General features: G+C 39.3%; 4 protein-coding genes across 14 annotated transcripts in view; 2 read left to right on the top strand and 2 right to left on the bottom strand.

Annotated features, from left to right (window-relative positions):
- Positions 1-3,760, top strand: part of LOC124220872 (uncharacterized) — an 89,288-nt gene extending 85,528 nt beyond the window's left edge. For all 9 annotated transcript variants that reach the window (XM_046630260.2, XM_069137467.1, XM_046630255.2 and 6 more), the window contains one exon: positions 23-3,760. In XM_046630260.2, coding sequence (XP_046486216.1) covers positions 23-1,586 — 1,564 coding nt within the window. In that variant the 3' untranslated portion in view covers positions 1,587-3,760. The remainder of the gene's footprint in view (positions 1-22) is intronic.
- Positions 3,761-4,138: 378 nt separating this feature from the next.
- Positions 4,139-6,659, bottom strand: Brms1 (breast cancer metastasis-suppressor 1-like protein). Its single transcript, XM_069137475.1, has 3 exons — positions 6,127-6,659; positions 5,549-5,789; positions 4,139-5,160 (listed from the first exon to the last, which is right to left on the bottom strand). The coding sequence occupies exons 2-3, from the start codon at positions 5,764-5,766 to the stop codon at positions 4,686-4,688; spliced, it is 693 nt and encodes a 230-aa protein (XP_068993576.1). The 5' UTR covers positions 5,767-5,789; positions 6,127-6,659; the 3' UTR covers positions 4,139-4,685.
- Positions 6,660-6,937: 278 nt separating this feature from the next.
- On the top strand, positions 6,938-10,724 carry LOC124220880 (tetra-peptide repeat homeobox protein 1-like). Of its 2 annotated transcripts, XM_069137476.1 has the most exons (7): positions 6,938-7,548; positions 7,788-8,095; positions 8,180-8,231; positions 8,425-8,891; positions 9,135-9,268; positions 9,509-9,618; positions 9,859-10,724. In XM_069137476.1, exons 4-5 carry the CDS (start codon positions 8,473-8,475, stop codon positions 9,244-9,246), a joined length of 531 nt encoding a protein of 176 aa, XP_068993577.1. In that variant the 5' UTR covers positions 6,938-7,548; positions 7,788-8,095; positions 8,180-8,231; positions 8,425-8,472; the 3' UTR covers positions 9,247-9,268; positions 9,509-9,618; positions 9,859-10,724. The 2 variants fall into 2 exon arrangements, with proteins under 2 accessions (XP_068993577.1, XP_068993578.1); XM_069137477.1 differs by having other exon boundaries at positions 6,979-7,050; positions 7,788-8,891.
- An 8,022-nt stretch (positions 10,725-18,746) lies between these two features.
- Positions 18,747-21,549, bottom strand: LOC124220881 (tetra-peptide repeat homeobox protein 1-like). 2 transcript variants are annotated; one of them, XM_069137161.1, is made up of 6 exons: positions 21,491-21,549; positions 21,355-21,406; positions 20,695-21,161; positions 20,318-20,451; positions 19,968-20,077; positions 18,747-19,727 (listed from the first exon to the last, which is right to left on the bottom strand). In XM_069137161.1, exons 3-4 carry the CDS (start codon positions 21,111-21,113, stop codon positions 20,340-20,342), a joined length of 531 nt encoding a protein of 176 aa, XP_068993262.1. In that variant the 5' UTR covers positions 21,114-21,161; positions 21,355-21,406; positions 21,491-21,549; the 3' UTR covers positions 18,747-19,727; positions 19,968-20,077; positions 20,318-20,339. The 2 variants fall into 2 exon arrangements, with proteins under 2 accessions (XP_068993262.1, XP_046486235.1); XM_046630279.2 differs by having other exon boundaries at positions 20,695-21,543.
- Positions 21,550-27,976: the final 6,427 nt, after the last annotated feature.

The raw sequence follows: 27,976 nt of genomic DNA, 5'->3' as shown, positions 1-27,976 counted from the left end.
TTTTTCCCCGTTCTGATTCCAGACTCTACAAGCCGAAGTACCTGGTCCTGATGCTCGTCGCCATATGGATTTGCGGTTTCGGAGCTTTGGTGGCGACGTGGTTCGGTCAATGGGGTCGTTTCGGCCTGGACCCGGCGATCGGCTCCTGTTCCATTCTGCCCGATGTCCACGGGCGGAGCCCTAAGGAGTTCCTCTTCATCCTGGCCTTCCTCACCCCTTGTCTGGCGATCATAGTCTGTTACGCGAGGATATTTTACATCGTAAGGAAGACGGCGCTCAGAAGCAGACGCAACAAGCTTGGAAAAGACCAGGCGAAGTCGAACCTCGAGGTGAAGTACACCAAGGGCCAGAACCTCGAGGACTCCGCGATCGGCTCGAGCTGCGTGGCGACGATGACGACGGAGAACGGAAGCTCGCCGACCAGGCAGGACAAGCTCAGCTTCATCGGCGCCGCATCCCCGAGACTCAGCTCGAGCTACCAGAACTTCCGTCAATCCTCGAAGTTTGAATACGTCGCTCAGTGCTCGCCGAGGCTGGATGGAAGGTACCGAAGATCCTCGGCCAGCTCCGAGCAAGGATCGAGGAAGGAGAACGGAGCGAAGTTCGTTGTCAATCTTCGAAACTCCTCTGTGAATTTGTCCGGAATGCGAAGCGAGTACAAAAACGATTCGGGCAAGAGCCAATCGGTGAGCTTCGGCTTGGCCGAAGATGCGAAGAACAGGGATCGAGAGAACGGCGGGACTCCGGGAAACCCCCTTACCGATACGAAGAAGAACACCACCGGGGTTTTTAGCGTGAGTAACAACAACCTTACCGACCGAGACAAAGAGTCCAAGTCCAGTCTCGAGGAACGGGACGACGAGATTCCGTTCATGGACAGCAACGTTCAGGGGAGAAACGGGGAGCCTGAAACACCCACGGGGAAGAACCCGAAGCCGAGACTCTTCGATACCAGGCCGCAGATCAGGTTCGAGGAGGTTTACGTCGAGGCGCACGGTGACAACCAGAATATCATCAACGCCGAGAGCGTCGGCGACGATCAGCGCTCGCGGCGATTCGAGGTGAACAGCCTGCAGGTGCCGAGGAGATTCCAGGGGATTCAAAACTCATCGGAGAGTCTCCTAACCTCGCAGATGTCGCGATACGACGAGATATCCGAGGACTTTGTCAGTTCGCGGTCGGATTCGCCGTCGGAGAAACGCTCCGGCAAGAAGTCGAACGTTATAAGACGAGAGTCCCGATTTCGAAGCGTGAGGACGCGGCAGTTTGAAACGGGAAAGCTCACCACGAAGGACAAGAAGCTGCTTAAGATGATAATGGTGATATTCGTGTCCTTCCTTATATGCTACTTGCCCATCACCATTACCAAGACTTTCAAGGACATGGTCGATTGGCGGGGCCTCAACATCGCTGGGTACATTCTCATATATCTGACAACGTGTATCAACCCGATAATATACGTTGTTATGAGTTCCGAATACAGAAGCGCCTACAAAAACGTTCTTCTATGTCGGAGTGACTCCGTGTCGGGCAAACCGAATTCCGCCCCCGTTCTTCACGAGAAAAAGAAATCCACCTTGAAATAGACAACGAATATTACTATTATCGTCACTATTATTATTAGTGTTATGTACCGTCAGCTCTGAAAGTATAATGGCGAAATGATGTATGATTATACCTATACATCGTTTAATCATCGTAAAAAAGTTACGCACGATCACCTTCTGCGGCTACATTCAATTGGGTAACTGTCTGAAAACTTTATGTATAGAATAATACAAGGCGGCGAAAAAATTCGGTGCAAAATACTCGTTGTAATACCCCAAAGTTTGTTTAGCTTCTGGTACGTCGAATGATTGATAAAGTTCGGACGATGTAGCAGAATATTATAATAAATGATAAAATCGTAAGTTTTGTTCGTTCTCTTGTTAATTATATAGATATGTATGTTCAATTTTGTTACTGAAACGTACAGCTAAATTTTTGATTTCCCTTCCATTCGAAATAAATACTAGTGAAAATCTAAAAATTTGTCCACGTAACTAAATTGCATTACGAGTATTAAAGAGATCCAAGTTTTATGGATAAAATTGGAGGGTTTCGAGTGTTTTTGTATTGTTTTTTGTTCGTTAATCCGAATTCCTCAATATAAATCAGATATGAGATGAGAATTTAATGTTGGGATGCCGAATTCTAAGCACAGGGTCGAAATGATAATAAGATATTTCAGAGAATATCGAAACGGTTACAAAACAATTGCTGCGGCGTAAATGTGTTACGTAATTTACTCATAAGTATAATAAATCTATAGACATCATAAACTGACTTAATTTATACATTATAAATTGGTTATTCATTTAATTTTAATGTTGTTTAATTACTCGAGCGTTAGTCAGAGGTACGTTACGTGTACTTACTTTAAATAATAATAACAACAATAAGAATAATAATAATAAAAATTATTATTGTTATTATTATACGGACAAAAACAGCACTGAGTTATAGTGCAGATTTTAAGAGGATCTTTGAAATACCTATATATAATATTATATAATCATTTCCTTAAAGACTGAATATTTTTAAGGCTTGTGACGAATGCGTAATTGAATTTAACGAACAAACAACGAAAATAAACAAAAAGAAACACGAATATTCAAAGGAGCCAAGTGTTACTCGTTTTGTTACAGTATTGTATAGATTTAAATATCTATATAGACACACATACATATTCACGCACTCACACTTTAAACATTATATGCAGTACGTACAAGGTTGCTCTACTGAAATTAGCGCAAAGAAAAAATCTCATCAATCTGTTATTCAGTTGAATAGATATTGAAAAATTTCAAAATTACACTTGACTTAGATGTGCAGGTATAAGTTAGATTTTTTCAAACGAATGCTTTAGATTAGTTTTACAAAAGTTCACAAATTTCAAATTTCCAAAGAGAAAAGCTTTTTTTCAATTACATACATAAGGTTTGATTTCTTTGCGTCGTCTGCCTTGTACATATTAGTCAATCTTTACTGCCGTTTCAGCTATGATTACGCATGGGAGTCTAAAACCATTATATCCATATTATGGAATTTTTATTTATATATATATATATATATGAATAATATGACGAAAAATTGTTTTTATTCGATTAAAAATCTGTCTACTATTATAAGCATATATGGTTGCTGTATGTTCTCCTACTGTATACATTCGGTTCATTATTATCGTTAGAATATAAAGTTTATAAATAACTAACGTGTCGGAAACTCATAGCATTGCTTGTTGAATGTAAAATTTCTATTCCAAACTATATTGTAGCGAAGTATGTGTGTTTAGGATGATCATATATAATAACAAATAGATCACGTTATGATCTTAATACAACCTATCGTTCCTTATGTTTAACAATAATTTGAGCAATAAATCATGTTTCTCATTGAACAAATTAGCGTCAATGTCTGATTTTTTAAAAAATTTAATCATTCTGTAATCATGAACTATCATCTAAACCACAACATTGACGAGCCACACATTGAAAATAAAGAAAGAAAATAGATCAGGTGAATATTGAGATTAAAAAGAAAAAAAAAAAAAAAATAAGTGGAAGTACCATTTGTGTGACTAGAGTAATAAGTCTAGGACGATGTAACAAGCTCGTCTAAACGGATATTATAGAGTATGTTGTACGTATTACCATTACATGTAGCACGACGCAATGTAAATTAAAGATTAACTTGCGATTTACGTCAGCATATAAACTGATTTTGTGATCGTTGTTTTCATAATTCATTCCAAGTTCCTACATGTATTTGATAATCCTGATGAATCGGGAATTATCGATTGCTGCGGTGCATTGATGAAATTTCAAACAATCCATATGTGGCAGATTGTTTTATATTTTGCTTACTTTCGAATAGCGACAAAACACGTTATCTCTTTAGATACGTATGTTATGATTACTGAGTAGTAGCACAAATCTTGGGCAATTGACTGGATTCAAATCCATAACTTTGCATGATAAGGCAGATTATGAAAATTCTTGAAAATCCTCTGCTCCCTTACTCCGGATACATATCAAGGTTTTTCTGCCGATGGAAATGAAGAGGTTCAACAAATCAAGTCGGAGTTACAATAAATGCGTCCGGTAAACATCTCTTTATTTTGTTATTGGAAAATATTTATACCACGAGTCTTAAGATGTACACTATTCTAATCTATAATTAATTACGGATTGAGAAAAAACTGAGCTGTACAGATTCATTTTCAACATTAGATATAAAATATTTGAAATACCTGTAACTGACTTCTCACCGCGGTGGTTATTGTTTCACTGCATTACGAGTTGATCCTCAAATCTGTCAGTATTAAAGGGTTGATTGAATACCAATTTGTTTCATGATTGTGAACATTGCATTTTAATTTGGTATCAAAATCCATAAAAAATGTTGTTTCGAAGGGCACTATTGTGTGTGTTTCACAAGTTGTTTAAAAGCAATATTTTGTAAATTTAATCGTAACTTTGTAACCTCCGAAGCATGTATTGCTGATTTACTCACACGCGTACTTCTAAGACAAGATTTCTCATGCAATATTCAGTACTTCAAATCTGCAGATTTGACAGTATAAGGCGAATAACTTTATTTACTGTTATCGTATTTGGCGTTTTTGAGCAACCTTACTGACGGTTCTACAATATTTCTGCCTTACGACTGCCCAAACTTTTTTTAATTACAGCCCAGTCCTCTAAAATGTCTGCATCGTTAAGCATATAAACTATGTAGGGACCGGCAACAGATACGGCACGTCTGCGATCAGTGTGACCCCTGCGTCTTCTGCCGCTAGAGTTAAGCCACAAATCGGCGTGGATGTCGACGTTATTTCTATCCTCTTCAAGCCTTCGTATTTTTTCTTGGAGTTCATTGTGAAAGTAATCCCAAATCAGTTCTTTCTCACTTTGGAAATTTTGCAACGCTGCTTGTTCTTCGGCTAGGTATTTATTTTGAATATTTTGTAACCGATACTGTTTCAAAATGCCAGCGACTTCGGTTTTAGTTTTCATATTTTCTTTCAGCCGTTCTAAGGGTACTAAATATTCTTCAGATTTTCCAATTTTTACCTCGCCAAGCTTAGTGTCCACCTGAGTGATTCGCTCCCTGTATAATCTGCAAACAAATCAACTCAGTTACTCGCAGGAACACGTAATCAAGTTAAAGAAAACATTAAAAAGTTGGATGAATGAAATTTTACATCAGAGTTTAGTTCTTTTTACAAAGGTGAGAGCTCAGATAACGAAGACTAAATCTTGACGATTAAAGTGTATGTATGATAGATTATTGAATAGATCTGAGAAGAAACATGAGAAGCACAAGAATGTTTACTTTAGAAATATGACAACATTACGGTGAAATGAACTACTTCATTTGGATTTAGGGTTGAAAATTGATATCAGGGATTTGGTAATTTTGGGACATTTTTTATTTTGCATTTGATGTTTTAGAAACTTGAGTATAATTCAGAAGCATTAAAATCAATGATGAAAGATGGGCTTACTGCTCTTTGAGCAGAGTGAACTGCCTTTCAAGATCGACCAAATTTTCCATGCATTCTGTCCTGCGCCTCTCGCATTCATCTTCATCCATCTCCGAGGAATCATCGCTATCTGTGTGTTCGGCACTGCTGTCACAAGACGCCGAACTTTGGTTGCTATCATTGCTGTCGTGAGACATTTCCTCCCCATCCCCATCAGACTCATCCTTCAGACTAGGCATTGGATCGATTGTAAGATGGCCAACTGAAGAATTAATGCAAGTAAAATTGTAAGACTTACAATTAACCTTAAATCTCAAAATGATGATGGAACTTTTAGTATCTCTATAATGTAAGCATCGAACGTCAGTTTTACCAAACAAACGTAAATTACGTGACCAAGGAAGCAAAGTTAGAAGAAAATTAGAAGCAGAGCATGCCTTAAATTTAAACATCCATTTATATCCGCGACAATTAACCTAGATTTGTATGTACAGTGATGATAAGTATTTGCAATATCATTGTAATATTGTCATTTAGGTAATATGCGACTCATCTGATTTTCGGTGCATAGCGGAGAAAAATATTTTACTGCTTCTTACCACGAGTGAATTTTGAAGTCTTTTCGTAATCAAGTAAAGCTGGAGCACGGACCTCAGTCCGAAAGCTGAAGCCAACAAGTTCAAGACATAACCTGTTAACCTATTTTGATAAACATTTTGTGGTTTGTCAACAGAAGTGAGTAGCCGATATCTTTTACCAGGTTCGTGACCAGGTTGATCAGCACTGTAGAACGAAATATCTGGCTCGAACAAGAATAATTTTTTGAGGGTAAATACCCTAGCATTCTGTCGCAAGCACGATCTGGCCTTGAAATTTAGGGTGCTATTTCATGAGCAGTAAAAAGTAGCAGTAGTTTAACTAGCATCAGTCTAGTAATTTTACGCAGCAGCAGCGCTGCTCATGAAATAAGTCATGGCTTCTTGTGATTTTGTGGCTTGTCGCTCGAGAAACTGAACTGCGAGCAGCAGAATCTTGCGCTGGAGGTGATAGGGGAAAAGTGCTGCTGCTGCTGCTTTTTACTGCTCATGGAATAGCACCCTTACACCCATGGAGCCTAGTAACTCTAGGCTCCATGCTTACACCACTGGAGGTAGTCTCGCGCAGTCGCGTGTACAGAAGGAGTGACGGAGTGAGAGAGAGAGAGAGAGAAGATATACTTGTACGGCCTGTCTCTTTCTTTCACTCCACCTACGTGGCCGATACGTTCCCTCTCACAATCGATCAAATGCAGAGTGAGAGAGATAAGTTGTAACGAGTATACTGTGTGTCCACGAGGAAAGCGCGCACCTTATGCGCGTGCGTCGAGTCGTTTGAATTTTATTAGCCAACGGTTATCGCCTGATTGAGCAGCCGAAGCACTACCAGTCGCGACTGTCAGAAAATAAGATGTCCCTACGTTGTGTTGTTACGAAAAACAGTTCTACACTCATCTAATGGAATTCAGATCGAGTTCTAAGGGAAAAGTACGATTTGTTGCTTCTTTTTACTGAATTCGCTTGTTACAGAAATGGCCTTCCACCTTTCCAACTTCATGAAATCGATGCCGTGAGCCGATGTATCTCGATGAATTGAGTCTTCACTGTTAATTATTTGGTTCGCGTCACTATCACTTATACTTTTGCGGCATCAATTCGCGAGCAGCGAACATAACCTCTTCCGAGTTCGCAAAGGAAGCGCGAAGTAAAGTATAGTGAAATTTTAGTAAGGTGTTTTGTTGGTAATGATTTGATTAACACGATTGACGTGTGTCTGATTTATTTTACTTCGGATCAGCTCCGAATCGACGAACTGTTTTTCGAAACAACACAACGTAGGGACATCTTATTTTCTGACAGTCGCGATTAGTATTGCGTCATCTACTCAATCGGGCGGTAACTGTCGGCCAATAAAATTCAAACAACTTGACGCACGCGCATAAGGTCCGCACTTTCCTCGTAGATACACATGTATATGCGGTCCATGTAAGACATTAATAGTACGATTCATTGACGATTAATACGTGATGCATACTGTCAATTTTATGCTTTTCCAGGAGACAAACTAGATTACCTACAATAATACGTCTATAGTAGGAGAACAGAAGAATTATTCATTTGAAATGGGATTCTATTTGACACGCGCTCGACGTATTCCATAGCATTGATAATCATAATTATTCCAACAACTTTTCATTTGCTCTATCAATCTTGAATTTTCGTAGGCATAAAATCGAAACGCTGTTTTCGCTAGTCGCAGGTGAAGTATCTACGTCGCGTCGAGAGCAGAATTGTTTTTCGAAAATTGTGTTCGTACGGAAAAAAATTCAGAGTAACTGTGACACATCACGGATGCGCTAGTTTTGATCAAGATGAGATCGATGCTCCGTGTATGAGACAGTTTTTAACGCGTTGTCCTGATTTAAAGATCTAAAAAGGTGATTGTCGGCGATTTGTTTTTTTTTTTTTTGACAGGGAGAGAAGGAAAGAAGCTTCTTAAAACTTCGAGTGTAATTTAACACACGTTTGAAAGGTACGAGCAAAAATTCTTATCATCCAACTATCGCGGAACGGCAGCGTTATTATCTGACCGATTAACTGAAAAATATATGTTCAGTGAAAGGCTGACCATCGAAGGGCCGAGCCGCTTGAATCAGCAGGAACGATACGTGCGTATTTCTTGTCTGTATTGTGGAAACTAAAATCATTATACATCTTGTCATATGATACATCATACATTATACATCACACATAGTATTAAAGTTCGAAACCAGAGTTTGAATGTTCAGATGTTCGGATGTTCAGAAAGTGACGTCACCTAAAATTTTTTCTCTCTTGACGTCATCGATCTATTGTAATCAGCTGGCCGAAATCCTCAGTCTCGAAACAACCGCGCAGTAGGGCGGACGTATGAGAATCGCGCTCCGCAGATTTCGAGTACTGGGTTCTCTACCTCCTGGATCCTGCGCTCTGGGTCTGCTTCCTGGTGTCTCTCCAATTCCAGGACAAGTGCTCCGTAGTTTCTGCGCTCCAAGTCCGCTACCTGGTGAAACTGTACTTCCAGGACAAGCGCTCCGTGGTTCCTGCGCTCCAGGTCCGCTGCCTGGTGGAACTCGACTTCAGGAACAAGCGCTCCGTAGTTTCTGCGCTCCAAGTCCGCTACCTGGTGAAACTCGACTTCCAGGACAAGCGCTCCGTGATTCCTGCGTTCCAGGTCCGCTGCCTGGGGAAACTCGACTTCCAGGACGAGCACTTCATGGTTCCTGCGCTCCAGATCCGCTGCCTGGTGAAACTCGACTTCAGGACCAAGAGGTGGAGGAAGAGGAGGAGTAAGTGCAATATCTCTATAATATTTAAAGGCAATTGTAATTATATTGTATCTAATTTTATTAAACTTATCATGTTTACAATAAATTATTTCAATTCATTTTTCGCGCAAGCACAAATTCAGTACCGATAAATGCGCTAGTAAAATTTATTCTACTATTATTTAATTAATTAATCAATTATATTGATGCTTACCCAATATTTTTGATGTGTTCTTATACGGAAAATATTTATTACCATTGCAGGTATAACCCGAAGTGGTTATCAGTGGTTAATGGAGGTGTTAGACAGTGGTTGGAGGTGGTAGGAGGTGGACGAGGAGGAGGACGAGAAAGACCAGAAGAACAAGGTGGATGAGGAAGACGAGGATTTGTACTCGGTGAGTTCACGATTTTTACAATATTTAATCGCAATTGTCATTGTATTGTATTTGAAATTTTTCAAACTTGTCATGTTTACAATAAATTATTTCAATTCAGTTTTCGCGCAAGCACAAACTCAGTAACTCAGTATGTGCTAATAAAATTTATTATATCCTTAATTAATCAATTAATTATACTCATCCTTACATAATATTTTTGATGTGTTCTTATACTGAAAATATTTATTACTATTCAAGGTATAACCCAAGTGGGTGGCGGTGGTTGGAGGTGGCCGGAGGTGGACGAGGAGGAGGACGAGGAAGACAAGGAGAACAAGGTGTACGAGGAGGACGAGGATTTTTGCTTGGTGAGTCTATCATTTACATAATATTCATTGGCAATTGTAATTATATTTTATCTAAAATATTTCAAACTTGCCATGTATACATCAAGTTATTTCAATTCATTTTTCGCGCAAGCACATATTCAGTAGCTATCAATGCGCTAATAAAATTGATTATATTATTATTTAATTAATTATTTACATTAATCCTAACACAGTATTTTTGATGTGTTCTTAAACTGAAAATATTTATCACTATTCCAGGTATGATCCGAGGTGGTTGGCGGTTGGCAAAAATCAATGTAATGCCATCTGTAAGGTGATTGGACTCGTATTTGCACTACGAGAACTCGTTGGGCATTTTGCGGTGAAATTTGAAAACTTGTTGTTCAAGAAATTAAATAACTATAAAAATGGATAAAAAATGTTATCTCTAATAGTGAATGTAGCTAATACAGCCTTAACCGTATATTGATTATGTTGATGATCTATTGTGACAAGATCGAAATTAGATAAGCTCTCTAAATACTTTTTTCTAGTCTATTAATTTATATCATGTATATGTAAATGTATATTTCTTCAGTTTATACAATCACTGCACTAGGATTACCCTTGCCATGTTTTATGGTGCGCTTGTGTAATTTGTATATTATTAACCTTACGTATTACTCTATTTGAGACAAGTTGTGAGTGTTTCTTATTTTTTGGCAATTATTTATGTACTGTATGTATGTGTATATATGTATATGTATACTTACGCATGTGTATATGCATATATACACATGTTTAAAACTAGATTGTGACAATAAACACAGAGGTTTTAGTATATTCACATACGGATTTCTGTGTATAGGTACACTTGAACTAAAATATCCTTATCTCTAATACGGAGTTCTTCGTAATTCGCATTTGTTCTCGTAACCCAATGTCCTACATACAATGGCAAAAATCGAGATCCAACTTAACTGAGTCTCAAAGCCCTGTTGACATAAAAGCAGCTATTTGATAGAAATTGTAGTTTATAGTTTACACAGCCCATTGCATGATATTTCATTATAAATACATATGTTTCAATGTATTTAGGAATAATTTATCAAATATACAGAGGTCATGTGCAAATAATAAATGAATTCGACCGCAGTTTGATGTATTCATTAGAGCTTTAACAATAAATTTAAGCTTTGTTACTTCTTTTATTTTATTATGGATAATCAAAAACATTTCCGACTATTCGTGCTGTGGAAGCATGGGGATTAAACCAAATGTAGCAAAGGATTAGAAACAGTGTATGTAGAGTACGGGTATTTTTCTAATAATGCAAACACGTGCCGCTAGTTTAGTTTTGACATATCTAGAATACCACGCCTTGCGAATTAGCTTTCCAGACAGAGATGAATGATGAATTTTAAGGACTGCATTATCGTTGTTGAATACTCTATGCCTCATGGGAAACGAAAATCTGTAACGATAAAATTGATGCACCGGATCATCGTCGACTTTAACTTATGAAATGTCCTACCATTTTCGAACACCTCCTACCTCCCCCTGCCACCTCCGATCATCAATGGCCACTTTCGATCACCCCCTATCACCTTCTGCCAGCGCCGACCACCTCCTACCATTTCCGAACACCTCCAACCATCCTATTTACCTATATTACTAGATTAGTTATGATATGAAAAGAGAAGAATTATTCATTTCGAAATGGGATTCTATTCGACGCGCGCTCGATGTATTCCATAACATTAGTATTCATAATTATTCCAACAACTTTTCATTTGCTCTCTCGATCTTGAATTTTCATAGGCATAGAATCGAAACGCTGTTTTAGCTGGTCGCAAGTGAAGTATCTGCGTTGGGTGGAGGAGCAGAATTGTTTTTCGAAAAGTATTCGGATGGAAAAAAATTCGGAGTAACTGTAATACATCACGGATGCGCTAATTTTGAACGAGATGAAATGGATACTTCGTATATGAGACAGTATTTAACGCTGCGTAGTGATTTAAAGACCTAAAAAGGTGATAGGGAGAGAAAGAACGAAGCTTCTTAACACTTCGAGTGTATTTTAACACACATTTGAAAGATACGAGCAAAATTTTTCATCATCCAACTGTCGCAGAACGGCAGCGTTATCAGCTGACCCGTTAACCGAAGGATATATCTTCAGTCAACGGCTGACCATCGAAGGGCCTGGCCGCTTGTGTCTGGAATCGGCAGGAGAGATAAAGTGTGTATTTCTTGTATGAAATGTGAAAACCAACATCATTATACATCATATCATATCATCATACATCATACATCATACACCGTACATCATACATCACACATCATACATCATACATCATACATCATCATACCTAGTATTACAGTTCGAAACCAAAGTTTGAATTTTCGGATGTTCGGAAAGTGACGTCACCAATCTAAAATCGGCTAGCCGAGTTGCTCAGTCTGGTAACAACCGCGCAGTAGAGCGGACGGTTGACAGTCGCGCTCCGCAAATTTCGAGTACGGGTTCTCAACCTTCCGGATCCTGCGCTTCGGGTCCGCTACGTATTTCGAGTACCGGGTTCTCAACCTCCCGGATCTCGCGCTTCGGGTCCGCTACGCGGTGAAACTCGACTTCCAGGATAAGCGCTCCGTGGTTCCTCGTTCATGTTTACAATAAATTATTTCAATTCGTTTTTCGCGCAAGCCTGAATTCAGGAGCTGTCGGTGCGCTAATAAAATTTCTCGACTTCCAGGATAAGCGCTCCGTGATTCCTCGTTCATGTTTACAATAAATTATTGCAATTCGTTTTTCGCGCAAGCACAAATTCAGTAGCTGTCAGAGCGCTAATGAAATTTCTCGACTCCCAGGATAAGCGCTCCGTGGTTCCTCGTTCATGTTTACAATAAATTATTTCAATTCGTTTTTCGCGCAAGCCTGAATTCAGTAGCTGTTAGAGCGCTAATGAAATTTCTCGACTTCCAGGATAAGCGCTCCGTGGTTCCTCGTTCATGTTTACAATAAATTATTTCAATTCGTTTTTCGCGCAAGCCTGAATTCAGTAGCTGTTAGAGCGCTAATGAAATTTCTCGACTTCCAGGATAAGCGCTCCGTGGTTCCTCGTTCATGTTTACAATAAATTATTTCAATTCGTTTTTCGCGCAATCCCAAATTCAGTAGCTGTCGGTGCGCTAATAAAATTTCTCGACTTCCAGGATAAGCGCTCCGTGGTTCCTCGTTCATGTTTACAATAAATTATTGCAATTCGTTTTTCGCGCAAGCACAAATTCAGTAGCTGTCAGAGCGCTAATGAAATTTCTCGACTCCCAGGATAAGCGCTCCGTGGTTCTTCGTTCATGTTAACAATCAATTATTTCAATTCGTTTTTCGCGCAATCCTAAATTCAGTTGCTGTCGGTGCGCTAATAAAATTTCTACAACTTTATAATCTTCTCGTAATCTTTTTTTTAGAATATGTCGATAAGAAAATTATATTAAACCTTACACGGTATTTTTGATTTGTTCTCATGCTGAAAATATTTATTAGCATTCGAGGTATAACTCGAGGTGGTTGGCGGTGGTCGTTGGGGGTGGTTAGGGGTGGTTGCGGGTAATCGCGGTGATTCAGGAGGAGAGGGACGAGGATTTGTGCTCGGTGAGTAAAACACTTTTATAATATTTGCTGGCAATTATAATTATATTTTATCTAAAATATTTCAAACTAGTCATGTTTACATTAAATTATTTCAATTCATTTTTCGCGCAAGCACATATTCAGTAGCTATGAATAAGCTTATACAATTTATTATATTATTAATTAATTAATGAATATTCTTATAATATTTAATGGCAATTGTAGTTATGTTGTATTCAAAATTTTTCAAACTTGTCATGCTTACAATAAATTATTTCAATTCGTTTTTCGCGCAAGCACAAATTCAGTAGCTATGAATAAGCCTATACAATTTATTATATTATTAATTAATTAATTAATCAATTACTCAATTATATTAATCCTTACACAATATTTTCGATGTGTTCTTATACTGAAAATATTTATTACTATTCAAGGTATAACCTGAGGTGGTTGAAGGTGGTCGGAGGTGGACGAGGAGGAGGACGAGAAGGACAAGGATTTGTGCTGGGTGAGTAAAACACTTTTATAATATTTAATGGCAATTGTAATTATATTTCATCTGAAATATTACAAACTTGTCACGTTTACAATAAATTATTTCAATTCATTTTTCGTGCAAGCACATATTCAGTAGCTATGAATAATCTTATACAATTTATTATATTATTGATTAATAAATTAATATTCTCATAATATTGAATGGCAATTGTAATTATATTTCATCTGAAATATTACAAACTTGTCACGTTTACAATAAATTATTTCAATTCATTTTTCGTGCAAGCACATATTCAGTAGCTATGAATAATGTTATACAATTTATTATATTATTAATGAATAAATTGATATTCTCATAATATTGAATGGCAATTGTAATTATATTTCATCTGAAATATTACAAACTTGTCACGTTTACAATAAATTATTTCAATTCATTTTTCGTGCAAGCACATATTCAGTAGCTATGAATTATCTGGTACAATTCATTATATTATTAATTAATTGATTAATTACATTAATCCTTACACAATATTTTTGATGTGTTCCTATACTAAAAATATTCGTTACTATTCCAGGTATTACTCGAGGTGGTCGGAGGTGGACGAGGAGGAGGACGAGCTGGACGAGGAGGAGGACCAGGTGGACGAGGAGGAGGACGAGGTGGACGAGGAGGAGGACGAGGTGGACGAGGAGGCGGCGGGGTGGGTCGTGGGAGAGGACCTCTCCTCTCCTCAGAGGAGGGGTGGGGGAGGGGCAGGGAAGGGGGGAGGTGGGTGGGGAGGGGGAAGGGAAGGGAAGGGAAGGGGTCGGGGAGGGTGGCGGGGAGGGTGGCGGGGATGGGAGGTCGGGGGGAGGGGGAGGGAAGAGGAAGGGCGGGAGGGCGGAAGGGAGGGGGGGAGGGTGGGAGGGAGGGAGGGAGGGAAGGAGGGAGGGCGGGCGGGAGGGAGAGGGAAGGGGCCGGAGGGCCGGCGTGTTGTTTTATTAACTCTTATGGGCTTGCATCGACATCCGTCCTCCACTCTCTCCCTCCCGCCCTCCCGCCCTCCCGCCCTCCCGCCCTCCCTCCCGCCCTCCCTCCCCCTCCCCCCTCCCCCTCCCCCGACCTCCCCTCCCCGCCGCCCTCCCCGACCCCTTCCCTTCCCCCTCCCCACCCACCTCCCCCCTTCCCTGCCCCTCCCCCACCCCTCCTCTGAGGAGAGGAGAGGTCCTCTCCCACGACCCACCCCGCCGCCTCCTCGTCCACCTCGTCCTCCTCCTCGTCCACCTCGTCCTCCTCCTCGTCCACCTGGTCCTCCTCCTCGTCCACCTGGTCCTCCTCCTTGTCCAGCTCGTCCTCCTCCTCGTCCACCTCCGACCACCTCGGGTATTACCTGGAATGGTAACGAATATTTTTAGTATAGGAACACATCAAAAATATTGTGTAAGGATTAATGTAATTAATCAATTAATTAATAATATAATGAATTGTACCAGATTATTCATAGCTACTGAATATGTGCTTGCACAAAAAATGAATTGAAATAATTTATTGTAAACGTGACAAGTTTGTAATATTTCAGATGAAATATAATTACAATTGCCATTCAATATTATGAGAATATTAATTTATTAATCAATAATATAATAAATTGTATAAGATTATTCATAGCTACTGAATATGTGCTTGCACGAAAAATGAATTGAAATAATTTATTGTAAGCGTGACAAGTTTGTAATATTTCAGATGAAATATAATTACAATTGCCATTAAATATTATAAAAGTGTTTTACTCACCCAGCACAAATCCTTGTCCTTCTCGTCCTCCTCCTCGTCCACCTCCGACCACCTTCAACCACCTCAGGTTATACCTTGAATAGTAATAAATATTTTCAGTATAAGAACACATCGAAAATATTGTGTAAGGATTAATATAATTGAGTAATTGATTAATTAATTAATTAATAATATAATAAATTGTATAGGCTTATTCATAGCTACTGAATTTGTGCTTGCGCGAAAAACGAATTGAAATAATTTATTGTAAGCATGACAAGTTTGAAAAATTTTGAATACAACATAACTACAATTGCCATTAAATATTATAAGAATATTCATTAATTGATTAATAATATAATAAATTGTATAAGCTCATTCATAGCTACTGAATATGTGCTTGCGCGAAAATTGAATTGAAATGATTTAATGTAAACATGACTAGTTTGAAATATTTTAGATAAAATATAATTATAATTGCCAGCAAATATTATAAAAGTGTTTTACTCACCGAGCACAAATCCTCGTCCCTCTCCTCCTGAATCACCGCGATTACCCGCAACCACCCGTAACCACCCCCAACGACCACCGCCAACTACCACGAGTTATACCTCGAATGCTAATAAATATTTTCAGGATGAGAACAAATCAAAAATACCGTGTAAGGTTTATAATAATTTTTTTATCAACATATTACACCAAAACGATTATGAGAAGATTATAAAGTTATAGAAATTTTATTAGCCCACTGACAGCTACTGAATTTGGGCTTGCGCGAAGAACGAATTGAAATAATTTATTGTAAAGATGACTAGTTTGAAAAAGATTAGATGAATTTTAATTGCAATCGCCATCGAATATTATAAAATTGTTAAAATCACCGAGCAGAAATCCTCGTCCCTCTCCCCCTGAATCACCGCGATTACCCGCAACCACCCCTAACCACCCCCAACGACCACCGCCAACCACCTCGAGTTATACCTCGAATGCTAATAAATATTTTCAGCATGAGAACAAATCAAAAATACCGTGTAAGGTTTAATATAATTTTCTTATCGACATATTCTAAAAAAAAGATTACGAGAAGATTATAAAGTTGTAGAAATTTTATTAGCGCACCGACAGCAACTGAATTTAGGATTGCGCGAAAAACGAATTGAAATAATTGATTGTTAACATGAACGAAGAACCACGGAGCGCTTATCCTGGGAGTCGAGAAATTTCATTAGCGCTCTGACAGCTACTGAATTTGTGCTTGCGCGAAAAACGAATTGCAATAATTTATTGTAAACATGAACGAGGAACCACGGAGCGCTTATCCTGGAAGTCGAGAAATTTTATTAGCGCACCGACAGCTACTGAATTTGGGATTGCGCGAAAAACGAATTGAAATAATTTATTGTAAACATGAACGAGGAACCACGGAGCGCTTATCCTGGAAGTCGAGAAATTTCATTAGCGCTCTAACAGCTACTGAATTCAGGCTTGCGCGAAAAACGAATTGAAATAATTTATTGTAAACATGAACGAGGAACCACGGAGCGCTTATCCTGGAAGTCGAGAAATTTCATTAGCGCTCTAACAGCTACTGAATTCAGGCTTGCGCGAAAAACGAATTGAAATAATTTATTGTAAACATGAACGAGGAACCACGGAGCGCTTATCCTGGGAGTCGAGAAATTTCATTAGCGCTCTGACAGCTACTGAATTTGTGCTTGCGCGAAAAACGAATTGCAATAATTTATTGTAAACATGAACGAGGAATCACGGAGCGCTTATCCTGGAAGTCGAGAAATTTTATTAGCGCACCGACAGCTCCTGAATTCAGGCTTGCGCGAAAAACGAATTGAAATAATTTATTGTAAACATGAACGAGGAACCACGGAGCGCTTATCCTGGAAGTCGAGTTTCACCGCGTAGCGGACCCGAAGCGCGAGATCCGGGAGGTTGAGAACCCGGTACTCGAAATACGTAGCGGACCCGAAGCGCAGGATCCGGAAGGTTGAGAACCCGTACTCGAAATTTGCGGAGCGCGACTGTCAACCGTCCGCTCTACTGCGCGGTTGTTACCAGACTGAGCAACTCGGCTAGCCGATTTTAGATTGGTGACGTCACTTTCCGAACATCCGAAAATTCAAACTTTGGTTTCGAACTGTAATACTAGGTATGATGATGTATGATGTATGATGTATGATGTGTGATGTATGATGTACGGTGTATGATGTATGATGTATGATGATATGATATGATGTATAATGATGTTGGTTTTCACATTTCATACAAGAAATACACACTTTATCTCTCCTGCCGATTCCAGACACAAGCGGCCAGGCCCTTCGATGGTCAGCCGTTGACTGAAGATATATCCTTCGGTTAACGGGTCAGCTGATAACGCTGCCGTTCTGCGACAGTTGGATGATGAAAAATTTTGCTCGTATCTTTCAAATGTGTGTTAAAATACACTCGAAGTGTTAAGAAGCTTCGTTCTTTCTCTCCCTATCACCTTTTTAGGTCTTTAAATCACTACGCAGCGTTAAATACTGTCTCATATACGAAGTATCCATTTCATCTCGTTCAAAATTAGCGCATCCGTGATGTATTACAGTTACTCCGAATTTTTTTCCATCCGAATACTTTTCGAAAAACAATTCTGCTCCTCCACCCAACGCAGATACTTCACTTGCGACCAGCTAAAACAGCGTTTCGATTCTATGCCTATGAAAATTCAAGATCGAGAGAGCAAATGAAAAGTTGTTGGAATAATTATGAATACTAATGTTATGGAATACATCGAGCGCGCGTCGAATAGAATCCCATTTCGAAATGAATAATTCTTCTCTTTTCATATCATAACTAATCTAGTAATATAGGTAAATAGGATGGTTGGAGGTGTTCGGAAATGGTAGGAGGTGGTCGGCGCTGGCAGAAGGTGATAGGGGGTGATCGAAAGTGGCCATTGATGATCGGAGGTGGCAGGGGGAGGTAGGAGGTGTTCGAAAATGGTAGGACATTTCATAAGTTAAAGTCGACGATGATCCGGTGCATCAATTTTATCGTTACAGATTTTCGTTTCCCATGAGGCATAGAGTATTCAACAACGATAATGCAGTCCTTAAAATTCATCATTCATCTCTGTCTGGAAAGCTAATTCGCAAGGCGTGGTATTCTAGATATGTCAAAACTAAACTAGCGGCACGTGTTTGCATTATTAGAAAAATACCCGTACTCTACATACACTGTTTCTAATCCTTTGCTACATTTGGTTTAATCCCCATGCTTCCACAGCACGAATAGTCGGAAATGTTTTTGATTATCCATAATAAAATAAAAGAAGTAACAAAGCTTAAATTTATTGTTAAAGCTCTAATGAATACATCAAACTGCGGTCGAATTCATTTATTATTTGCACATGACCTCTGTATATTTGATAAATTATTCCTAAATACATTGAAACATATGTATTTATAATGAAATATCATGCAATGGGCTGTGTAAACTATAAACTACAATTTCTATCAAATAGCTGCTTTTATGTCAACAGGGCTTTGAGACTCAGTTAAGTTGGATCTCGATTTTTGCCATTGTATGTAGGACATTGGGTTACGAGAACAAATGCGAATTACGAAGAACTCCGTATTAGAGATAAGGATATTTTAGTTCAAGTGTACCTATACACAGAAATCCGTATGTGAATATACTAAAACCTCTGTGTTTATTGTCACAATCTAGTTTTAAACATGTGTATATATGCATATACACATGCGTAAGTATACATATACATATATACACATACATACAGTACATAAATAATTGCCAAAAAATAAGAAACACTCACAACTTGTCTCAAATAGAGTAATACGTAAGGTTAATAATATACAAATTACACAAGCGCACCATAAAACATGGCAAGGGTAATCCTAGTGCAGTGATTGTATAAACTGAAGAAATATACATTTACATATACATGATATAAATTAATAGACTAGAAAAAAGTATTTAGAGAGCTTATCTAATTTCGATCTTGTCACAATAGATCATCAACATAATCAATATACGGTTAAGGCTGTATTAGCTACATTCACTATTAGAGATAACATTTTTTATCCATTTTTATAGTTATTTAATTTCTTGAACAACAAGTTTTCAAATTTCACCGCAAAATGCCCAACGAGTTCTCGTAGTGCAAATACGAGTCCAATCACCTTACAGATGGCATTACATTGATTTTTGCCAACCGCCAACCACCTCGGATCATACCTGGAATAGTGATAAATATTTTCAGTTTAAGAACACATCAAAAATACTGTGTTAGGATTAATGTAAATAATTAATTAAATAATAATATAATCAATTTTATTAGCGCATTGATAGCTACTGAATATGTGCTTGCGCGAAAAATGAATTGAAATAACTTGATGTATACATGGCAAGTTTGAAATATTTTAGATAAAATATAATTACAATTGCCAATGAATATTATGTAAATGATAGACTCACCAAGCAAAAATCCTCGTCCTCCTCGTACACCTTGTTCTCCTTGTCTTCCTCGTCCTCCTCCTCGTCCACCTCCGGCCACCTCCAACCACCGCCACCCACTTGGGTTATACCTTGAATAGTAATAAATATTTTCAGTATAAGAACACATCAAAAATATTATGTAAGGATGAGTATAATTAATTGATTAATTAAGGATATAATAAATTTTATTAGCACATACTGAGTTACTGAGTTTGTGCTTGCGCGAAAACTGAATTGAAATAATTTATTGTAAACATGACAAGTTTGAAAAATTTCAAATACAATACAATGACAATTGCGATTAAATATTGTAAAAATCGTGAACTCACCGAGTACAAATCCTCGTCTTCCTCATCCACCTTGTTCTTCTGGTCTTTCTCGTCCTCCTCCTCGTCCACCTCCTACCACCTCCAACCACTGTCTAACACCTCCATTAACCACTGATAACCACTTCGGGTTATACCTGCAATGGTAATAAATATTTTCCGTATAAGAACACATCAAAAATATTGGGTAAGCATCAATATAATTGATTAATTAATTAAATAATAGTAGAATAAATTTTACTAGCGCATTTATCGGTACTGAATTTGTGCTTGCGCGAAAAATGAATTGAAATAATTTATTGTAAACATGATAAGTTTAATAAAATTAGATACAATATAATTACAATTGCCTTTAAATATTATAGAGATATTGCACTTACTCCTCCTCTTCCTCCACCTCTTGGTCCTGAAGTCGAGTTTCACCAGGCAGCGGATCTGGAGCGCAGGAACCATGAAGTGCTCGTCCTGGAAGTCGAGTTTCCCCAGGCAGCGGACCTGGAACGCAGGAATCACGGAGCGCTTGTCCTGGAAGTCGAGTTTCACCAGGTAGCGGACTTGGAGCGCAGAAACTACGGAGCGCTTGTTCCTGAAGTCGAGTTCCACCAGGCAGCGGACCTGGAGCGCAGGAACCACGGAGCGCTTGTCCTGGAAGTACAGTTTCACCAGGTAGCGGACTTGGAGCGCAGAAACTACGGAGCACTTGTCCTGGAATTGGAGAGACACCAGGAAGCAGACCCAGAGCGCAGGATCCAGGAGGTAGAGAACCCAGTACTCGAAATCTGCGGAGCGCGATTCTCATACGTCCGCCCTACTGCGCGGTTGTTTCGAGACTGAGGATTTCGGCCAGCTGATTACAATAGATCGATGACGTCAAGAGAGAAAAAATTTTAGGTGACGTCACTTTCTGAACATCCGAACATCTGAACATTCAAACTCTGGTTTCGAACTTTAATACTATGTGTGATGTATAATGTATGATGTATCATATGACAAGATGTATAATGATTTTAGTTTCCACAATACAGACAAGAAATACGCACGTATCGTTCCTGCTGATTCAAGCGGCTCGGCCCTTCGATGGTCAGCCTTTCACTGAACATATATTTTTCAGTTAATCGGTCAGATAATAACGCTGCCGTTCCGCGATAGTTGGATGATAAGAATTTTTGCTCGTACCTTTCAAACGTGTGTTAAATTACACTCGAAGTTTTAAGAAGCTTCTTTCCTTCTCTCCCTGTCAAAAAAAAAAAAAAAACAAATCGCCGACAATCACCTTTTTAGATCTTTAAATCAGGACAACGCGTTAAAAACTGTCTCATACACGGAGCATCGATCTCATCTTGATCAAAACTAGCGCATCCGTGATGTGTCACAGTTACTCTGAATCTTTTTCCGTACGAACACTTTTCGAAAAACAATTCTGCTTCTCCACCCAACGTAGATACTTCACTTGCGACTAGCTAAAACAGCGTTCCGATTCTATGACTTCGAAAATTCAAGATCGAGAGAGCAAATGAAAAGTTGTTGGAATAATTACGATTATTAAAGTTATGGAATACATTGAGCGCGAGTCGAATAGAATCCCATTTTAAAATGAACAGTCCTTCTATTTTCATATTAGAGCCGTATCATTGTAGATAACCTAGTTTTTCTCCTGGAAAATTCTTAGTCTTGCAGTATTCATTACGCATTAATCGTAAATGGATCATATATGTATAATAATATCACGCGTGGACTGCATATACGTATATACTTTTTGGTCTCTGTATCATTATTACAACTGATCTTCTATTATTCATGATCTATGTATACATTTTCCTCTCGGGTACCTATACTTTAATAAAATTACTTGCGCAACCGTCTTTATGTTCTTCAGTCAACATAGGAGGTGTTTGGTGGTGCTTGGCAGTGATTGGAGGAGGTTGAGGAAGATGACGACGACGAGGAGGACGAGAACGGGGTTGTCGAGGAGGAGGATGGGGACGAGGTGGACGAGGAGGATGAACGTGGTCGGAAGTGGTCGGTGGTGGTAGGAGGTGGTCGGCGCTGGTAGGAGGTGGCAGGGGGTGGTAAGAGGTTTTCGGAAACAGTAAGGGATGGTAGGAGCTGGTAGGAGGTAGTAGGTGGTGGTAGGAGGTGGTAGGGGGTGGTAGGAGGTGGACGGAGATAGTAGGAGGTGGTAGGAGGTGGCAGGAGGCTTTTGTCCGTGGTCGAGGAGGACGATGACGACGAGGACGGCGAGGGGTCGGAGGACGAGGAGTACAGCGACGAGGTGGTCGAAGGGGGCGAAGGTGGTCGGAGGTGGTCGGAGGTGGTCGGAGGTGGTTCACCGTGGTAGGTGGTGCTCGGATGTAGTTGGGGTGGTTGGCGGTGGACGCGGTTACGCGTCTCCTCACAGGCATGATCGAGTCGATTGACATTTCTAAGTCGCAGTCGACAATAAGTCTTACGTACTCACTTTGTACCGACTCAAACTCAAGCTTCCATACCCACACTGCTTTGGCTGCTATGAAATACCACTTTGGATTTTTGTTGAAATTTGACGATTCTGAAAGTGGTGGAATAAATCATTTGATGCAGGATTTCGATATAATTTCGCAAGAGGAATCGAGTGCCCGCAGATCGAATACGTTGTGACCGAAAAACGAGGAAATTTTGGAGTAGATTTTCCTCTTTCGCTCCAACGCTATCCTAAATGTCTTCATTGCATTTCTCAGGGATCAATTAGTTTAAGAAGAGTTGTACAAATTGATTACAGACAAAAAATTCCTCGGTTCAAGAAGCGCAAAAAAAAAAAAAGAAAAATTGAGGCTAGCCCTGCCCCCCCGTTCAACAATGGATCAGAAGTTACGGCCGAGATATATGAAAGTTGCACAGAGTTTCTGAAAAGATGTGGAGGCAAAATCACAAATCTATATCCAACAATTTTCAGCTGGTTATTCAATCTGTATGCCCTAATTCTAGTACAAGTGTTTTGGGTGTGCGTGTGTAGTGATTTAACAAGTTACCGAATAGGGTTAGAGCGAAAGTCAAAAAGAGATGCAAGAGAGTATTACATCCTGGATTGACGTGAATAAATAATTGAATTTACCCATTTGTTTCTGCATTTTGCCAGCTGTTGGACCCACGACGATTTAATTGTCTTGTCTGGAATCTTTAATGTCTGATTAGTTTCATAAGAGTCATATGAATAGATTCGGTTTCTCTGCTAAAAAATCATAAAAAGAGTAAGGATAAACCTTTTGGATTATTGCTGAAAATGTTGACAATTTTGAAAAAAATGGAATAGATTTTGTGATGCACTACATCGACGTTATCTTGCGAGAGGAATGGATTGTGCGCAGTCCGAATACGCCATCAGCTACTTGATCTCGCTTTTTCATTTTATTCATTTTTTCACACGGCCAATTAACAAGCCTAAATTTTTAAATTCTGAAATCTAACCACGCGGGGTTCGACGAGTACCCGGTCGGTACCTATTTTTATGAGCAACTTTTCCCATCGACGGATATTAGAATTCACAATCAGTGGACGCTGTCGCATCAAGTTGCCGTCGCTTCGATTCGACTCCCGTGAAAATCCAGCTTCACAATCAGTCAATGTGAGAATTTACTTGCCCAGTATTTTATAATCGCTTTGTTCATGAGGTAAGTTACTTTTACCGACAGTCGGGATTCATTGCTATCCGTTGCTACATAGCGAAGAATAGTAGACCTTATCATGCACTGCTTACTTATTCGCAGTGGTTGTGCAAATTTCTAGTTCAGAAGCAGTCAAATATAGTGATAGTGAAAATTTTTCATTGGAATCAAGGAAGTCTCTATGCATGGTAAGTCAATTAACGTGGATGCAAGCACATCCAATAAAGCCTGTAGTCACAGCTTACATTTCTGCGTGAGTTGGAAATTGGAGTTTTCCGGTAATATTTACAGAAGGTAACTTGTTATTTTCAATAAATATTTATGTTTGTGAAATGCGTTGACCAAATTCATTTAATTACATACTCGCATCAGTTACACGCAATAAATTTCATTGAATAAGAGGTCAAAGGTGATGATATATTTCAAAGGACTTGTGTGACGACTAAATTGTTATGCTTGCAATGCAGTTAATTTTTGTTTAAACAGTTTAGAGGTGAGTATAGTTAGATATAGCGGAGTAAGATTATTTCAATATATTTAACTTATATATATATATATACTTCGCAGTGCTGTACAGTAATAATACGTGCTTTTGTCGCGGACATTGAAGATTCGGTCCGACGAAACGTGAAATGAAAGAATCGAGAGCAAACATACATATAGCTGCCGTTCGTGTGGAATAAAAGATTTCCTTCTCAATCAGGAAATGTTCGATTAAAATTAATATTGTTTAATTAAGAGAATCTCCTTTTGATTAACAACGAATTCGACTTCGCGCGAGCTCGAAGAGAGGGAGAGAGGAGAATGAAAACGGGAAAAAATAAGCGTGGCAATGGAAAGGAAGTAGAAAAATGTGGCTCCGTGTGAAATAGAAAATGGAACAAACGAACGGCGGCCCAATTAAAATCCCGTTTCCGCGGACAGAAGCACTTCCATGCATCTATCAGTAGCTTTGGCTTGGTGATTGCAATTCAAACCGATATCTACGTATTCTCCGAGTCTCCAACTTCGCGTTTGCAGGATCGTCCTCTTCGTCCTGCTATTTTTTTGGCTTCATCCACCTTCTCGCGTGCTTGTTAACCGTTCGGTGCCGGTACGTAGCAAGGTTACTTCAAGGGGTTGGTAATTTATCTGGCAATTAGGTACCGAGACTGCATGGGTATATACGGCGCAAGTTGTGGCGCGGCTAAATTCAGTTTGTCATAATTCTTCAAAGTTCTTAATACTCGATGATTTCCTAAGCTTACACCACACGTCTGGTTTCACTGTATTTACTGGAATAATTATTTGTACGATACAGCTTCGCAGCCTCAATTATATTATTGTGCAAACTTGCTGTACACAATTAATAATGAAGGTACAGATTTTAAAAATATAGGCCTTCATTTCTACGGTGTACCTAACTCACGATCAATTTTTGATGATCCATAAATTGAACTGTTTTCAAGAAAATTGAACCCTTACTTTTAAGTTTAAAGTTACAGATATTTTCTAACACTCGACAAAACTCGTTTTTGTCAGAAAATAATTGTACAGGAACGAGACTGAATATTAAATATATTTCTTTAGTATTTTGTCAAGAATACAGCCGTTTAACCAAGATAAAGATTTGCCAAATATGCTTTACATCACTCTCAGCTATGTACAGATATTTCTAAAAAAGAAACAATCGGTGCTCGAGTAACACACAGTTTCATGTACATTAATACACGTACGTATAATAGATATGCAGATGCATATAAGCCTGATGTGGCAAGCGATATAAATTATGGATATAGTTTTGCATTTCATTAGTTTAGAGAGGAGGATTCGCAGAGCAGCGACTTATCACCCTATTATTCGGTCTGGCATATGTATGTATAAACGGCGGGCCATCCCAAATAACAACGAACCTACAACGAGCAAGCTACACAAACCTGAGCTTTCGGAAGACAGATGTAATCCCTCACGATGAGCCCCTAGCCAACGTTTACGCTCCGTCTAGAAATCGCTTCACGATTTATGCCCTGTAGTGGACTTGTGATTTGTTTCATTCCCCACTTTTTTCATCCCTTTCTCTTTTCCCTTTCGCCTTTTTTGTCGGTCGTATTTTTTCTTTCGTTTGTTTTTGCTCTTCGTCCTGATATCTCGATACTCACGCGATACAAGTCGAGCTTACAATTATTCAGTCGACCATTTAATTACAGGCTATTATTTTACATCCGTATAACGTTATCATCAGCATATTAGAGTATTGCGGAGAGAAGAAGTCAAATGCATTCGTTGCTGTAACCAATTCTTCAAATGTCCGTGACTCGATATTAGTCTGTTTTTAATACAACCATGGAACGCATATTGCGAAAGTTGGAATATATATTGTAAACGCTTCGGGGCTCGGGACGTTAGACATAACAGATTCGGTGGACGGGCCGGGGATAAAGTGAGAATAACGTGAAAGAATTTCTATATTTTTTTGCTGCACACGTTTGTTCGCAAAGTCTGCAAGCTTTTGCCTGGCCTCCAAGGACATAGTTGAAGTTTGTTTTGGCGTAGCTTGCGAGGCAAGTGCAGGTCAAAACCATCGGTAAACGGACTCAAACTGGTCCAATAAAACGACAGAAGGGCACATGTTCACAGGGGATTCTCGGACCGTATAGAACGCGGTCGATAGTGTCTGCGAAATTCCCGGCCACGTTTCGTGTCTGGAATCGTGTCGGGAGGATTTCTGTTAAAAGATACAGAAATAACCCTGGTTTAAGTTCTCATAACAGGCTTGCGCAGCAAGCACTGTAAGTAATTCATTCGACACCGTGTTTCCGGATGCCTAGCAACGTTTTAATTGGATTTAGCAGACCGTTGTGGTCGATCAGAGCCAGGCGACTCTTAAAGATTCGCCGGTACTAAAATACATTTACACAATTAACCCGATGAATTACGCTCAATTATAAACAGACTGGTGAAAATGTCGAGGTAGGCTTGGTTCGCATTTCTGAGAATGTTTATACACGGAAACAAGCTTCATCTGAAATTCCGTTCTACGTACCCGATCAAACGGAACGTGAATATTGTTGCGCTTTTCAAGACCTGCTGTTTTGGGTGTATCGTATGGCCTCGTTAAACGAGTACCGGAAGTACTATTGAAGCTCGTGGTGCATCAGCATCATCTTTCTCAGTTAATTCTTTCGAAGAGGAAATTTTTCAAGTCTTTCAAGCCAGCGACGCGTGGCGCTGTGTTTTAATAAGCTCCTTGACGATTAGTCACTCCGGGCTACTTACAGACTCTCTCTCTGGTAGCGTTGCGGTGAGATGGAAATTTTTCGTACCCGACATACCTAACCACGCTTCGTCAACTGTCATCCCTGCAAGAATTTAACGCTTTATCGCCGGTTTTTAACTATCAAGAAGCTCCAGAATAAAGCATCCGAGAGTCTCATCATACTTCATATCATACCGAAGAAGTAATGTGTTATTCGAGGCGCAATTTCCATCGTTTATTATAATACTCAGACCGTACTGCATAACATATTATGTACTTTAAATGTCCAGTCGCACGTATCGTAATTCAAATGATGTATTATATACTCTTAAATTCGTACCCCGTGCATTAAATTCTTTTAAATATAAGTGTAACATTAATTCCGGAGGAATAATCACGAATTTGGAACAACAGAAAATGCTTGAAATTTTTACCATCGGGCGAACCTAACGATCGGATTCGTCTACGGCGATATCTGCAAAGCATACTATATTCAGGACACGATTTAACCCGGTGAAAATCAGCCGCGTCGACGGTCGCCGAACACTAAACTAGTTTGATTGATCTTTCGTTGCCGTAACAATTTTATGGTCTTCGATCCGTTATCGAGTCGTTCACCATGGTTAGCAATGCCCAGCGACGATCGTTACATGCCGTATGATACCTGTATGTGCACGTATGTCACGTGATACTGTCTGCCATGCGTAAAGGGTTGATGGCTTCCTCCTTTCCCACTTCTTCTCGTCCTCTTCCTCTTTCTCTTCCTCATCCTCTTCCCCGGTTTCC

This window comes from Neodiprion pinetum, chromosome 6 (assembly GCF_021155775.2).
Source record: "Neodiprion pinetum isolate iyNeoPine1 chromosome 6, iyNeoPine1.2, whole genome shotgun sequence".
NCBI lineage: Eukaryota > Metazoa > Arthropoda > Insecta > Hymenoptera > Diprionidae > Neodiprion > Neodiprion pinetum.
This window is presented reverse-complemented; position numbering and strand designations above follow the sequence as displayed.

Excerpts from the sequence above, each read along its gene's own strand:
- Brms1 (XM_069137475.1), bottom strand. The coding sequence starts at position 5,766 with ATGCCTAGTCTGAAGGATGAGTCTGATGGGGATGGGGAGGAAATGTCT. Across the intron at positions 5,161-5,548 it reads TTCACTCTGCTCAAAGAGCA|ATTATACAGGGAGCGAATCA; the intron begins GTAAGCCCATCT and ends ATTTGTTTGCAG.
- LOC124220880 (XM_069137476.1), top strand. The coding sequence starts at position 8,473 with ATGAGAATCGCGCTCCGCAGATTTCGAGTACTGGGTTCTCTACCTCCT. Across the intron at positions 8,892-9,134 it reads GAGGTGGAGGAAGAGGAGGA|GTATAACCCGAAGTGGTTAT; the intron begins GTAAGTGCAATA and ends TTACCATTGCAG.
- LOC124220881 (XM_069137161.1), bottom strand. The coding sequence starts at position 21,113 with ATGAGAATCGCGCTCCGCAGATTTCGAGTACTGGGTTCTCTACCTCCT. Across the intron at positions 20,452-20,694 it reads GAGGTGGAGGAAGAGGAGGA|GTATAACCCGAAGTGGTTAT; the intron begins GTAAGTGCAATA and ends TTACCATTGCAG.